The sequence below is a fragment of the Podarcis pityusensis genome (assembly GCF_964106645.2).
Source record: "Podarcis pityusensis genome assembly, chromosome: 2".
In the NCBI taxonomy this organism is placed as follows: domain Eukaryota; kingdom Metazoa; phylum Chordata; class Lepidosauria; order Squamata; family Lacertidae; genus Podarcis; species Podarcis pityusensis.
The window spans coordinates 115,346,009-115,359,620 of NC_138029.1; the positions used below are offsets into that span (position 1 = coordinate 115,346,009).

At 45.1% G+C, this 13,612-nt stretch overlaps 1 protein-coding gene across 1 annotated transcript; it reads left to right on the forward strand.

Moving 5' to 3' along the window:
• The first annotated feature begins 529 nt into the window (after positions 1 to 529).
• On the forward strand, positions 530 to 12,352 carry LOC308469812 (zinc finger protein RFP-like). Its single transcript, XM_080992782.1, has 7 exons — positions 530 to 1,296; positions 1,829 to 1,924; positions 3,379 to 3,609; positions 3,913 to 3,935; positions 4,563 to 4,678; positions 7,484 to 7,516; positions 11,247 to 12,352. The coding sequence occupies exons 1-7, from the start codon at positions 865 to 867 to the stop codon at positions 11,753 to 11,755; spliced, it is 1,440 nt and encodes a 479-aa protein (XP_080848908.1). The 5' UTR covers positions 530 to 864; the 3' UTR covers positions 11,756 to 12,352.
• Positions 12,353 to 13,612: the final 1,260 nt, after the last annotated feature.

The window sequence follows — 13,612 nt, forward strand, 5'->3', positions numbered from 1 at the left end:
TTCCTCAAGAGACCACCTTGGCTGTGAGTCCTGGAAAACCTGCTGTTCCCTGTCTTGCAGGCCTTTTCCCACCTGGCCCGGGAGTCCTGGATGCTTTAGTTGATATTCCTGCACTACAGGGGGTTGGACTAGATGACCCTCAGGATCCCTCCCAACTCTACAAGGGCAGGGATCTTGGATGTCTTAGTGCAGTCTCAGGTTGTTTAGCCTGAGCTTCCACAGCCACTGCCCGCCAGGAACCCCTATGGGCAGGATTGGCAGCAACAGCGGCAGGTATGTTCTAGAGTAATATTTTATTTTATTGCTAATCATGCTGCTTTAAATGTGCATTTCATATTTGACTTCCTTTAGTAATGCTTTCTTTTGAAATGTTTAATTTTTGCGTTAACTTTGCTGCATTAAGTACGCTCTGTAATCGACCTTTGCAATGTTTTCTTTTGACATCTTTAAGAGGATATTTTAGTTGCCTGCTAATCATGCTGCTTTCAATGTATACTCTCTCCGTGTGTGTGTGTGTGTGTGTGTGTGTGTGTGTGTGCGCGCGCGCGCGCGCGGAGCATACAGATGGGAGGAGCTTAAGAGGCTCAGATTGATTCACTGACTTTCAGTGCGATTTGAGGATGTTGTGAAGTTCATAACAATACAAAAAATTCACTTGTCTCCAGCTGTCATCGGAAAATGCCTGCCTAAATGAACAGCCAGCCACGAACGATTTCCCTGTTGTTGTTGTTTTTAAAAAAAACCCATTGTTAGAGACTCAGGAAAGATCTTGCGTCACCTCCTTCCTGCAAAGGAAACACGCCCAGTTGCTGGCAGACAAAGAAAGAAAGCGAAAGCAACTTTCTTCCAGGCGAAGCTGCAGCCATGGCTGCTTCTGGGGGTCCCGTGCAAAATCTCTTCGAGGAAGCCACTTGCTCCATCTGCCTGGAGTATTTCAAGGATCCAGTGATCATCCCGGAGTGCGGGCACAACTTCTGCCGAGCCTGCCTGATCCAATATTGGGGGAAATCCGAAGGAGAGGCTTCCTGCCCTGAGTGCAGGAAAACAGTTCAGCAGAGGAACCTCATCCCCAATCGGTCGCTGGCAAATGTTGCAGAAAAAGCCAAGATGCTCCGTGGGGATTTCTGTGGAAGAAAGCGGGCGGAGGGAAAGGAAAGAGTCTGCGAGAAGCACCAGGAGCCCCTGAAGCTCTTCTGCAAGGAGGACCAAAGCCCCATCTGTCTGGTGTGTGAAAGATCCAAGGAGCACAAAAGCCACGAGGTGGTTCCTCTAGAGGAGGCGTCCCAGGAGTACATGGTAGGAAACGGCAATGGGTCTTGATGGGGGAGGGCAGGGCTGGGTGACACGAGAGAGCAAAAATTGTGGGAAATGTTTATAATCTATTATGATTCAATTTGTAAATGTTTCTGCTTTCATCCAAGGAGAAAGACCCCCCAAAACACAAACACACACAGGTTATAGTATTTATTGTATTTTAGTGTTTTGTTAGAAGCCGCCCAGAGTGGCTGGGGAAACCCAACCAGATGGGCGGGGTATAAATAATAAATTATTATTATATTATTATTCTCTGCTCTAATGTCGAACAGCTCTTCAAAACCTGGAACTTGAGTTGGTCTGAACCAGTCTCTCAAGGGGATGGAGGGAGTTATGTTAAACCCATATTGGATTTGGTTGTCTTATTCAATCCACTGGGATAAATAAGTGGGAATCTCCACAAAAGACCCTGGAATGCAGGACAGCCATATTGTTCAACTTCCCTCTTGCATGCATCCTAAAACCCAGCAGGAAAAGAAAATAGAACCAGACTGGAATTTTGTTTTGTCTTCAGAACCAGATCTGTAGGTTCTTAGGCCATCTGAGGAAGGAGAGGGAGAAGATCGTGGCATTTAAAATGGACGCTGAAGAGGAAAGCCAAGACCTGCTCGTAAGTGTCAACATTCCTGGGAAGCCCAAAAGTATTGTTACAAGCACCCCACTCTCTGAGCGGTGAAAGCACTTCCCTCCGGTTCAGTTTGATTCCTCCCCCCTTGGTATTTGTGATACATGGTTTTATTTACACATCTGTAGGCTGAGCATAATGGGATGCGGGTGGCGCTGTGGCTTAAACCACAGAGCCTAGGACTTGCCGATCAGAAGGTCGGTGGTTCGAATCCCCGCGACGGGGTGAGCTCCCGTTGCTCAGTCCCAGCTCCTGCCAACCTAGCAGTTCGAAAGCACCTCAAAGTTCAAGTAGATAAATAGGTACCGCTCCGGCGGGAAGGTAGACGGCGTTTCCGTGCGCTGCTCTGGATCGCCAGAAGCGGCTTAGTCATGCTGGGCACATGACCCGGAAGCTGTACACTGGCTCCCTCGGCCAATAAAGCGAGATGAGTGCCGCAACCCCAGAGTCGTCCGCGACTGGACCTAACGGTCAGGGGTCCCTTTACCTTTAGGCTGAGCATAAGATAGAAGGGCTCATGGTCACAGCACCAATGGATCTTGCTCCCCTCTTAAGTTTCAAAGGGGACCCCAGATTCGTAGCTTTAGTTTCAGCACAGAAAGCAAGGCAGACATCTCCTGACTTCCCACCTGCACTAGCTAGTTGTTTTCATGGTAGCATGGTACCTGTACTTCACCAACTCCTTAAACATGTAAAAAGAATGCTTAGCAGGCTGGGCTGGGGATATTAACTAAACAGACACCAGACTAATCACTTCAAGAGTTCCTTCTACTACAGACCCCCATCTTATGTTATAAAAACGTAGACATGGAAGAGGACAGCACACACCCCCTCCCCCGATAATCTGGGTTGCCCCAGCCACTCTGGATGGCTTCCAACAAATTATGAGGTATCCAAACCACCATCAGTTCTACAACAGACCTGTAACCAAGAATCAATATCTGGAAAAATGAAATGCAGAAATATATGTTTTTCTACTACAGTGGTACCTCGGGTTACATACGCTTCAGGTTACATATGCTTCAGGTTACATACGCTTCAGGTTACAGACTCTGCTAACCCAGGAATAGTGCTTCAGGTTAAGAACTTTGCTTCAGGATGAGAACAGAAATCGTGCTGCTGCGGCGCAGCAGCAGGAGGCCCCATTAGCTAAAGTGGTGCTTCAGGTTAAGAACAGTTTCAGGTTAAGTACGGACCTCCGGAACGAATTAAGTACTTAACCCGAGGTACCACTGTATTTGGAGTGTCCAGAACTCCCACCAAAAAAAAGTTCACAAAAGAGCATTCCAAAGTGGTGGGTGGGTATATGCAAGGTTTTGTGAACATTGATGTGATGTCTCCAAAATGTCAAAAGAGCCCTTTTAAGGGAATTCTCTTAACTGACCTGAGGCTGCAAAGTCAGGCTATATTCAGTCCCGCTGTTGGCCTACTTCTTGCAGAATCAAATGGAAGCAGAGATGGAAAAGACAGTGGCTGAGTTCAGACGTCTACACCGGTTTTTGGAAGAACAAGAAAAGCGTCTTCTATTACAGATGGCAGAGGTGGAGAAGGAGATCGCCAAGAAAAGGGAGGAGCACCTGGCCAGACTCTCCAGGGAACTCTCCTCTCTTGAAAGCCTCATCCAGGAGGTGGAGGAGAAACTTCAGGAACCAGCGAGTGAACTCCTGCAGGTCAGGCCTGGTCCTGCTTCTGAGCTTCCTAACTAGCTGTTTGTGGGATGCTGAGTCCGAGGGCCCTTGCTTGCCAGTTCACAGATGGGATGGGCTTTCCATCACTTGGCATCCTTCTCATCTTGAAGGTTGATGTTTAGAGGTTAATGAAAAAGCAGAAGGGTCCGTCTTCCTGGGCCAGCTCATAATCAGTATAAAAGTATTGAGAGAATAATCCTCTCCCTTTTCCCACCCTGTCTTTCTCTCCCTCCTTCTGTCACTCTGAATTGCCTCCACTGAATTCAATCTCTTCTTTCCTTCCAGGACATTGGAAGCTTCTTGTGGAGGTAAGCACACAAAAAGCACTTCAGGTTGGTCGGAAAACTCATTGCACTTGTTGAAAAACTGTTATTCCTCCCCCATTCTCTCTTTTAAAATGGTTCACGTTAAAAGATTCTAGTCCTCGGTGTCTAAAGACCCTATGTTTCATTCACTTCCAAAAAATGAAATAACATCTATTTTTACATTGTAGCATAATCCTTTTGCTTCTATATATAATAAGTCCTTGCCTTTGGGGCTGCATCATAATTTGTACACTATAGTGGAACCTTGGCTACCAAACGATCAAAAACCGAAAGTGACTGTTCTGGTTTTCGAACGTTTTTTGGAAGCCAAACGTCTGGTGCAGCTTCTGATTGGGTGTAGGAAGCTCCTGCAGCCAATCGGAAGCCACGCCTTGGTTCCTGAACTGTTTCAGGAGTCAAACAGACTCCCAGAACGGATTACGTTCGGAAACCAAGGTTCCACTGTAGATCTGCAAGCCACCTGCACGCTGCTTTTCATCATGTGCTAAAAACCCTGATCTCGGCTCACCATGATGTGGAGATTTGCTGACATCAAGATGAGGCACCTGGCTTTTCAGAAAGCTCATTGCGTTAGAGGGATGGTGAGTTGACCTTGTTCTTCTCCCCTAGGTATCAGGAGAAGTTTGAGGATCCCCCTATGGCTTTTCCTCCTGCCCTGAAGTGGAGGATCTGGGACTTCGGCGATATAAATCCCTTTCTGGAGGGTGTCATGAAGCAGTTCAGAGGTACCAAGAATTTAAGAAAAAATGTTCAAAACAGACTGCTTATCTAAAAGGATGGAATACTTCCATATTGCTGAACTAACAGGGAGGATAAGAGGAGATATGGTACAAAAAGTGAATAAGGAGTGGGCTATCTTTAAGGAATGCATCAAAATTTATGTGGGAAAAGTAGAATTTCTGACAGATATTGAGTGAATCCAGAAAATGATTAGAGTGAAAGGCAAATGAAGTCAAGATAGAAGAGATTAAAGAAATAATGAAACGTGTTTAAGTTAGTTGGAAAAATAAAGTAGCGTAACAAGAACGGCTGGAGGTCAAGTCACCTGGTGGGTGTCTGTGTGGGGTAGGTGTGTAGGTATGTCGATATGTACAGTATAGGTAGGTATTATATAGAGTAATGTAGGTATGTTTTATGTTATGAAAATAAGGTAGTGTGTTATGTATGTGTATTGTGTAAATGTATATCTAAATAAAAAATTTTGGGGGGGGATAAGAAAAAATGTTCATAAAAGGCTCCAGGTTGCTTGTCATATTAGCAGTGTCAGGAAAATGGAAGAGCTGAGTGTGAAAAGAAAAGGCAATTATCTTCCATTATGGAAAAAGGCTCTGGTCAAAGCTCCCTCCTCCAAAATGGAATCTGCTCATTTATACCTATTAGTGCTTCGGCATCTGCCTTTGCTTAAGGATAGGAGCAGGGAGTGAATCAGCAAAGGAACCTGCCTCAGGTTGAGTCAGGCCACTGCTCCATCTCACTCAGTATTGTCTACACTGGCTGGCAGCCACTCCAGGATTCCAGGCAGGAGTTTCTCCCATCCCTATCTGGAGATTCCAGGCGTTGAAGCTGAGACCATTTTTGTGTAAAGCTGGTGCTCTTCTACGAAGCCATGGCCATTCCCTGCCACAAGCAGTAAAGGTAAAGGGACCCCTGACCATTAGGTCCAGTCGTGGCCAACTCTGGGGTTGCGGCGCTCATCTCGCTTTACTGGGAGCCGGCGTACAGCTTCCGGGTCACGTGGCCAGCATGACTAAGCTGCTTCTGGCAAACCAGAGCAGCGCACGGAAACACCGTTTACCTTCCCGCCGGAGCGGTACCTATTTATCTACTTGCACTTTGACGTGTTTTTGAACTGCTAGGTTGGCAGGAGCAGGGACCGGGCAATGGGAGCTCACCCCGTTGCAGGAATTTGAACCGCCGACCTTCTGATCGGCAAGCCCTAGGCTCTGTGGTTTAACCCGCATCCCGCCACCCACCACAAGCAGTGGGCACTGCTAAAGAACAGCCCATCCTCCCAACGGCAGCAAACATCTCTAGAAAACAGCAAATGCACCTCATCCACTCTGCATGGAGGCCTGACTTTATTTCCCAACCGAAAAGGGGACTTCTCAAATCACTTAGCCTGAATTCAGCCTGATCTTTTATTTCCCTTCCCTCCCTCTCCCTTTTTATGAAGATTACCCGCTCTGAGATCCCACAGCTAATTCTCCCCTAGCCTCCTCGCTGGCCCAAGTAGGACCAATTCAGCCAGCTAGCCCTGGGGATTATCTAATTGCTTATTTCCCCTAAATTGATCTCTGAATTTTGAATTTTATTGTTATTCATGTTTTTATATTGTATTTTATACTGCTTTTACAATTAAGTGTTTTCAATTTGTTGTTAGCCGCCCTGAGCCCGGTGTTTGAACTGGGAAGGGTGGGGTATAAATAAAAAAATATTATTATTATTTATTATTATTAGCCCCTTTGCTTATGAGCTGGAGGCTGTGTCCTTTCCCAAGGCCTCATCCAGGCTTTGGATCTGCTGAGACATAATCTCGCACTTTTCCCAAGTAAGTCTCACATTTCCCAAGCACAAATCTCAGGTGGTGCGATGAGTCAGTGTGTCCGGCTGTTAACCAGAAGGTGGGTGGTTCGAGCCCACCCAGGGATGGCTGTAGGCAGGATTCCTGCATTTTAGGGGGTTGGACTAGATGATTTCTTGAGGTCCCTTCCAAATATACACTTCTGTGAGTCTGTTGGTAGCTGGGCAGTGGAACCCTGTCGCTTCTTTTGGATTTTCTGCCCCCTCTTTTATTATGACCTTGGTGGTGGGGGATTGTAAAAGAGCAACTGGTGTTGAGGCCTCTAGGCCTGGCTTGCCGAATCTGAAGGCTCCTCATGGATGCTGGAGATTGGGGGGGGGGGGGCTTTCTGGGTGAAGGGCCTGCTCTTTGAGAAAATGTGATGTAAAGGTCCGTATAGTTAAAGCTATGGTTTTCCCAGTTGTGATGTATGGAAGTGAGAGCTGGACCATAAAGAAGGCTGATCTCTGAAGAATTGATGCTTTTGAATTATGGTGCTGGAGGAGACTCTTGAGAGTCCCATGGACTGCAAGAAGATCAAACCATTCTGAAGGAAATCAGCCCTGAGTGCTCACTGGAAGGACAGATCGTGAAGCTGAGGCTCCAATACTTTGGCCACCTCATGAGAAAAGAAGACTCACTGGAAAAGACCCTGATGTTGGGAAAGATGGAGGGCACAAGGAGAAGGGGACGACAGAGGACGAGATGGTTGGACAGTGTTCTCGAAGCTACCAGCATGAGTTTGACCAAGCTGCGGGAGGCAGTGGAAGACAGGAGTGCCTGGCATGCTCTGGTCCATGGGGTCACAAGGAGTCGGACACGACTAAACAGCTAAACAATAACAACAACAAAAGGGCTGAACCTTGGCACCAACACATCATCCTTGCCCTCACTTATAGCATGCTGCAATATTGTGGTGTTTTTCCCAGATTCGTTGTGAGGATGACAGTGTTCTTTTTTCCTTCCACAGACACTCTGGGATCTGGATTTCAGCTGCAGCAAGGTATGTTATTTTGGGGTCTGATGGTGGCCCATATTTCCAGAGGAGATGAGATCCGCCTCTCAAAAGATGAAGCCACTGGACAGAGTGGGGCTCTGTTCCCAAAATGTGCTCCCTGTCTGCCTTCGCAGGCTTTTCACTGTTCAGAAGAACCTATATATTTTAACTGGGGTGTGGCACAATCACCCCACATCACTGTGGGAAAGAGTAGTTCCAAGGATTTATCCTTCACAAGCGTTTTTGCACAGTTCGGTCAAATGGTTTCCTTCTTAACTCAATGGAGGCCTTTAAATTCATTTACATACACGGGTTGAGCATAGGTTCACTTCTTAAATTCTCCAGCAGCGAAGTCTGCATCAGACCTCCAGGAAGAGGCAGCAAGGATCTCAAAATGCAGTAAATTTACACAGCCCAAATTCAGGTCTTTCTTTTTTTTTCCTTTTCATTTTTCAATAATATTTTTATTCATTTTCCACAAAAGAAAAAAAAAACATTTTTTATACAATCAATTCACATTTTATCACACATTCATCTCTTTTTTTGACTTCCCTCAGCTCCTCTGCCGATCTTTCGTTTGCATCAATATTATTAACGCATTTCTTAACTTAGTATTGCCTTTAGATATCTCCTTCCCTCCTCTTATTTTCTTTTTAACAATATTCCTCTGTTTTTCACAGAGTCTCTTGAAAACCAACAAACGTTATCTGTTCATCACATATGCCTTTCAGATAATCTGTAAATCTTCCCCAGTCCTCGATGAACTTTTGGTCTCGTTGATACCGAATCTTCCCTGTTAGTTTGTCCAATTCTGCATAATCAGTCAATTTCAGTCTCCATTCTTCCACCGTCGGTAACTCTTCCTGTTTCCATTTTTGGGCCAGAAGTATTCTCGCTGCTGTAACTGCGTATTGAAAAAGTTTACAGTCTTTCTTACTTATCTCATTTCCTACCAATCCCAATAAGAAGGCCTCCGGTTTCTTAATACAAATTTAGGTCTTTCTGTCTCTCACTCAAGCTCTTCATGCCCAGACATTGGGATGACATTATCATGTGCCGGGGAAACATTCCCTCTCTCAAGTTCTTCCAGGTATTCCATAATCATTTAGCCTGGTCTCTAAGAAAAACCATGAATGCAGCTACTTTGCCAGGACTATGAAGGCAGTCTCTCCAGCAACACTTCTGGCTGCATTAACCCTCCCCTGCCCACACCCCCAATCTCCCAACATGGGGGATGAATGAATTTTATTATTTCGGTCACAGACCAGTTCCAGCCCACACACAATACAGTGGTACCTTGGGTTAAGTACTTAATTCGTTCCGGAGGTCCGTACTTAACCTGAAACTGTTCTTTTTTTAAAAAAAAATAATTTTTATTCATTTTCCAAACAAGTTTTATACAGTCAACAAATTATTTTACACTCATGCTTCAATTTTTGACTTCGCTCAGTTTCTCTGTCAATCTTTCGAAAAATTTCTATTTATTGACGCATTTCTAAACATGATATTGCCTTTCCCCACTCCTTTTCCTCTTACTCTCTTTTTTGCAGTATTTCTTACTATTTCACAGAGTCTCTTCAAAACCAACAAGCGTTGTCTGTGCATCACATATATTTTTCAGATATTCTGTAAATTTTCCCCAGTCCTCGATAAACTTTTGGTCTTTCTGGTATCGAATCTTCCCAGTTAATTTATCCAATTCTGCATATTCGGTCAATTTCCTTCTCCATTCTTCCACTGTTGGAATTTCTTCCTGTTTCCATCTTTGGGCCAAAAGTATCCTTGCTGCATATTGAAACAGTTTACAGTCTCTCTTATTGATTTCGTTTCCTACCATTCCTAATTGAAAGGCTTCTGGTTTTTTAACGAACGTATATTTCAACATCTTTTTCAATTCATTGTATATCATTTCCCAGAAGTCTTTCACCTTTTTGCACTCCCACCACATATGATAGAAAGTACCTTCTTTTTCTTTACATTTCCAACACTTATTGCATGTTTTATACATTTTGGCCAGAGGTCTGTTCTTAACCTGAAACTGTTCTTAACCTGAAGCACCACTTTAGCTAATGGGGCCTCCTGCTGCTGCCGTGCCGCTGGAGCACGATTTCTGTTCTCATCCTGAAGCAAAGTTCTTAACCTGAAGCACTATTTCTGGGTTAGCGGAATCTGTAACCTGAAGCGTATGTAACCTGAGGTACCACTGTATCAAGGAAGTCATAAAACACGATAGGGATACATTTGAATTTGCAATTAGGTATTACAGGGACAATACAGATATAGCAACCGTTAAGAAATATATGAATTAAAACTAAGTCACTAACATACAGTGGTACCTCAGGTTAAGTACTTAATTCATTCCGGAGGTCCGTTCTTAACCTGAAACTTCTTAACCTGAAGCACCGCTTTAGCTAATGGGGTCTCCCGCTGCCGCCGCGATTTCTCATCCTGAAGGAAAGTTCTTAACCCGAGGTACTATTTCTGGGTTAGCAGAGTGTGTAACCTGAAGCATATTTAACCTGAAGCGTATGTAACCCGAGGTACCACTGTATAACCTGAAATTATCATTTAAAACCTTAAGCATTATGATAACACATCTTGTTCCCTAAGTTTTATGGCAATCGCACAGAATTTGGCTACCCTTAACATGATCTCAGGATCCTTGTCCTCTACCAAGGATTTTAGACATTGAAGTCAACATGGGGGAGAAATTGCTGCATGTGGAGGCAGAAGTTCAGCCTGGTCTAGTGCTGGGCACTAACAAAAGAGATATTCCAACAGCTGGAAAAGGTGCAGAAAAGGGAAGTGTCAAGACTTGCTCCCCAAGCGCAAGTCCCTCCAGAACTGGATTTTGGCAATAAAATGCCCAGGCCCAGCCACATAACCTGGGGGCTAGTCACCCAAACAGGAGCTTTCGGAGATTCAGACTGGCCACTTCACTTGGGGAGTGTCGAGAGAGCCTAAGTAATCCACCATCCCACATTTTCATAAGTGAGAAAGCACAGAAATAGCTCTGTTGTGTTTTTTTGTGAACTGCCTCAAATGGCAGGTTAGAAAGTATTTTACATGAATAGTTGAAATTTGGGTCGTACTCACAAGGAGGATATCTTTCGTTGCCAGTTTTTCCTGAGGTTTCAAGCGAGGTCTTTGTTGGAACGTTGGCTGAAAAGATTGAGCTACGAATCAGGGACTCGCTGCTTTGAATCTCCCCTTTGCCACCTACTCCCCGATTGGCCTTAGACAAGCTGCCTTGGGTCACCCTCAGTCCTCCTATCTGAAAAATGGGGGTAATAATACGGATTTGCCTTAAGGGCCTTTGTAAGGTTTATAACTACAGTGGTACCTCAGGTTACAGACGCTTCAGGTTACAGACTCCACTAACCCAGAAAAAGTACCTCGGGTTAAGAACTTTGCCTCAGGATGAGAACAGAAATCGTGTGGCGGCAGTGGGAGGCCCCATTAGCTAAAGTGGTACCTCAGGTTAAGAACAGTTTCAGTTTAAGAATGGACCTCCAGTATGAATTAAGTTCTGAACCCGAGGTACCACTGTAAATAGCACATGTGAAGTGCTTTGAAGAACTAAAAAGCCTAATGTAAATGTGAATTGTTATTTTTTAAGCATCTCGTTTCCAAATGCAGTGCTTAGAAGCCCTGTTGATTTGGGAGGAAATGCTGTTCCTGTCACGTGTCGAGACATAAGCCTGTCTCTCTTCCCTTTCCTCATCTGCTTCCACAGAAAACGTAACTCTGGATCCAGACACAGCCCATCCCCACCTCATCCTGTCTGAGGATCGTAAGAGAGTGAGATTTGGAGATGAGGAACAAGATCTGCCCAACAATTGCGAGAGATTCGACAAGCATCCCTATGTCCTGGGAAGCGAGGGGTTCACAGGCGGAAGACATTTCTGGGAGGTCGTTGTGGGGAGTGAGGGGGGCTGGGCTGTGGGGGTGGCCAGGAAGTCTGTGAAGAGGAAGGGTCAGATCACGTTTGGTCCTGAGGAAGGGGTCTGGGGTCTGGGGAAGTGGGCAGGAGAATACAAGGCCTCCTCCCACGCTGCTATGACCCTGAGCAAGGAGCCTGAGAGGATCCGAGTGACCCTGAACTGTGAAGGGGGACGGGTGTCCTTTTACGATGCAGATAGAGCAGCCCTCCTCTACACATTCTCAGCAGCCCCCTTCTCAGGAGAGACCCTCCTGCCCTTGTTTTGGGTGCCCCGTAAAGCCCACCTGACCCTCTCTGACTAAGGGAGGACAGCACAGACAGAAGACGTACATCAAAACAGGTTTTTTTTTATTTATTATTATTATTATTTTGCTTGCTTGCTTGCTTAGCTCCTGCACTACTCGTGTAGTGAGTAGGGAGGGCCAACAGGTTGGTGTCCTAACTGACACAAGAGTCACCCAGTCGTTACCGTCCATGTCACCGGCCTGAAAATGGGAAGGTGTATCATGACTGACACAAGTACCAGCCAATTGCTCATCTGCAAATCTGGCTTCTCCTTGGAAAGAACATTAATCTCTTGAGGCAGATCCTGAAATGCAAAAACTGAAAAGCCAGTCTTCTTCCAGAGTCACTGAGGTGGTTTTCTGTATCAGTGTCCCCTCTGGAAATGAAGAGCCTGCTAAATTAAAGTTATAGTGAGAGGACAAAGCAAATTCTAGGGGGTGGTGAGACATTTCCATTTATACAAATATGCCCCCTAGTATAATTGGAAGTTAAGGATTAGGCACTTCCATCTATAGATTTCTAAGGAGCACTTCAGCTTTTATATTCATCAGCAGACATTGGGGTGTATTTCATGTGGTTGAAATGTTTAATTTTATTAAAGGTTTTGCTTCCTATTGCTTGTGTTTCATTTCAGACTCAGAAAAACAGCAGCCACATATACTGCACACACCCGTTCCTCCTAGGAACCCCATGATCGCAGGGAGATAAATAGAGATAGGATATAAAACAAACAAATAAATATGCATCACTGTCAGGGGAGGGGATTCCACAAATTTTGATGATATCCAAATTAACAGAGTAGCTTACATCTAAGAAGCTAAATAACTTCTAGGTGATTGATAGCTTCTTTCTGTCCAGAATATTCAGAAGAACTTTGCTTTCATGAACATATGAGAATATATTTACAATCTCATGCCTATTCAAACATGGGTATGTTCCCACTTGAATTGTAGACTGAAGTCTTCTTACTTAGACTTAAGAACATAACTGTTGAGACTTGAATCAGAGTTTAACTTTCACCTCAGCAGTATTCTCTTTGTTCCTTTCAGAGAGTTCCTGCACAGGTTTCTCCCTATTAAATGTTTTGGGATCTTCCTCTGTTTCACATCAGACAGATCAGTGACACAACATAACCTCTCTCAGCATCCAGCCCCTCTCACATACACAGAGAGAAAGTAGTTTTTAAAAAAAACAAAACAAAAAACGACAGTTACTGGAATAACAGTCACAACAGAATGGAATGCCTCTCTCATGTGACTCACAGTCAGCCAATCATATGAGAGCTACTTCCAGAGGAGAAAAAGCCCATGTTAAAAGTACATAGTGATTTAACATAAGTAAACATTCCTGGCTCAGGAAATTAAACCGTTAAGCGTGGGTTCAGTTGCTGAACAATTTCTGGGGGGGGAATTCATATTTCTGCTTCTGAGTGCAGTGACCTGAGAGGCCAGGATTCGAACCCGCAGTCCACCACAAAGTTCACAGGGCAACCCCCCAGGTAGCCTACCTCGCAAGGCCGCTGTGGGGACTCAGTTGAGGGTGTGGAGAGCCATGCATGCTACCTTGAGCTTGGGCGAAGGGGTGGAATATAAATGAAATAAATATGCATCAGTCTCAGGGGAGGGGATTCCACAATGTAGGGGCTGCAGCAAAGAAAGCCATCTCTGGGATGTTAGCAGGCATGGTGGAGGCAGGCGGGTGTGTGGAGGAGGCTGGACCTGCCACCTGAGGTAACCGCCTCACCTTGCCTCATGGGCAGGCTGGCCTCGCTTTTCCCTAACCTCTCATGGGACTCTCAAGACTCTCCTCCAGCAGCATAATTCAAAAGCACCAATTCTTCGGCGATCAGCCTTCTTTATGGTCCAGCTCTCACT

Coding starts and splice junctions, on each gene's coding strand:
- LOC308469812 (XM_080992782.1), top strand. CDS start 865: ATGGCTGCTTCTGGGGGTCCCGTGCAAAATCTCTTCGAGGAAGCCACT. Junction 1,297..1,828: donor AGGCGTCCCAGGAGTACATG/GTAGGAAACGGC, acceptor TTTTGTCTTCAG/AACCAGATCTGTAGGTTCTT. Junction 3,936..4,562: donor ATTGGAAGCTTCTTGTGGAG/GTAAGCACACAA, acceptor CTTCTCCCCTAG/GTATCAGGAGAAGTTTGAGG.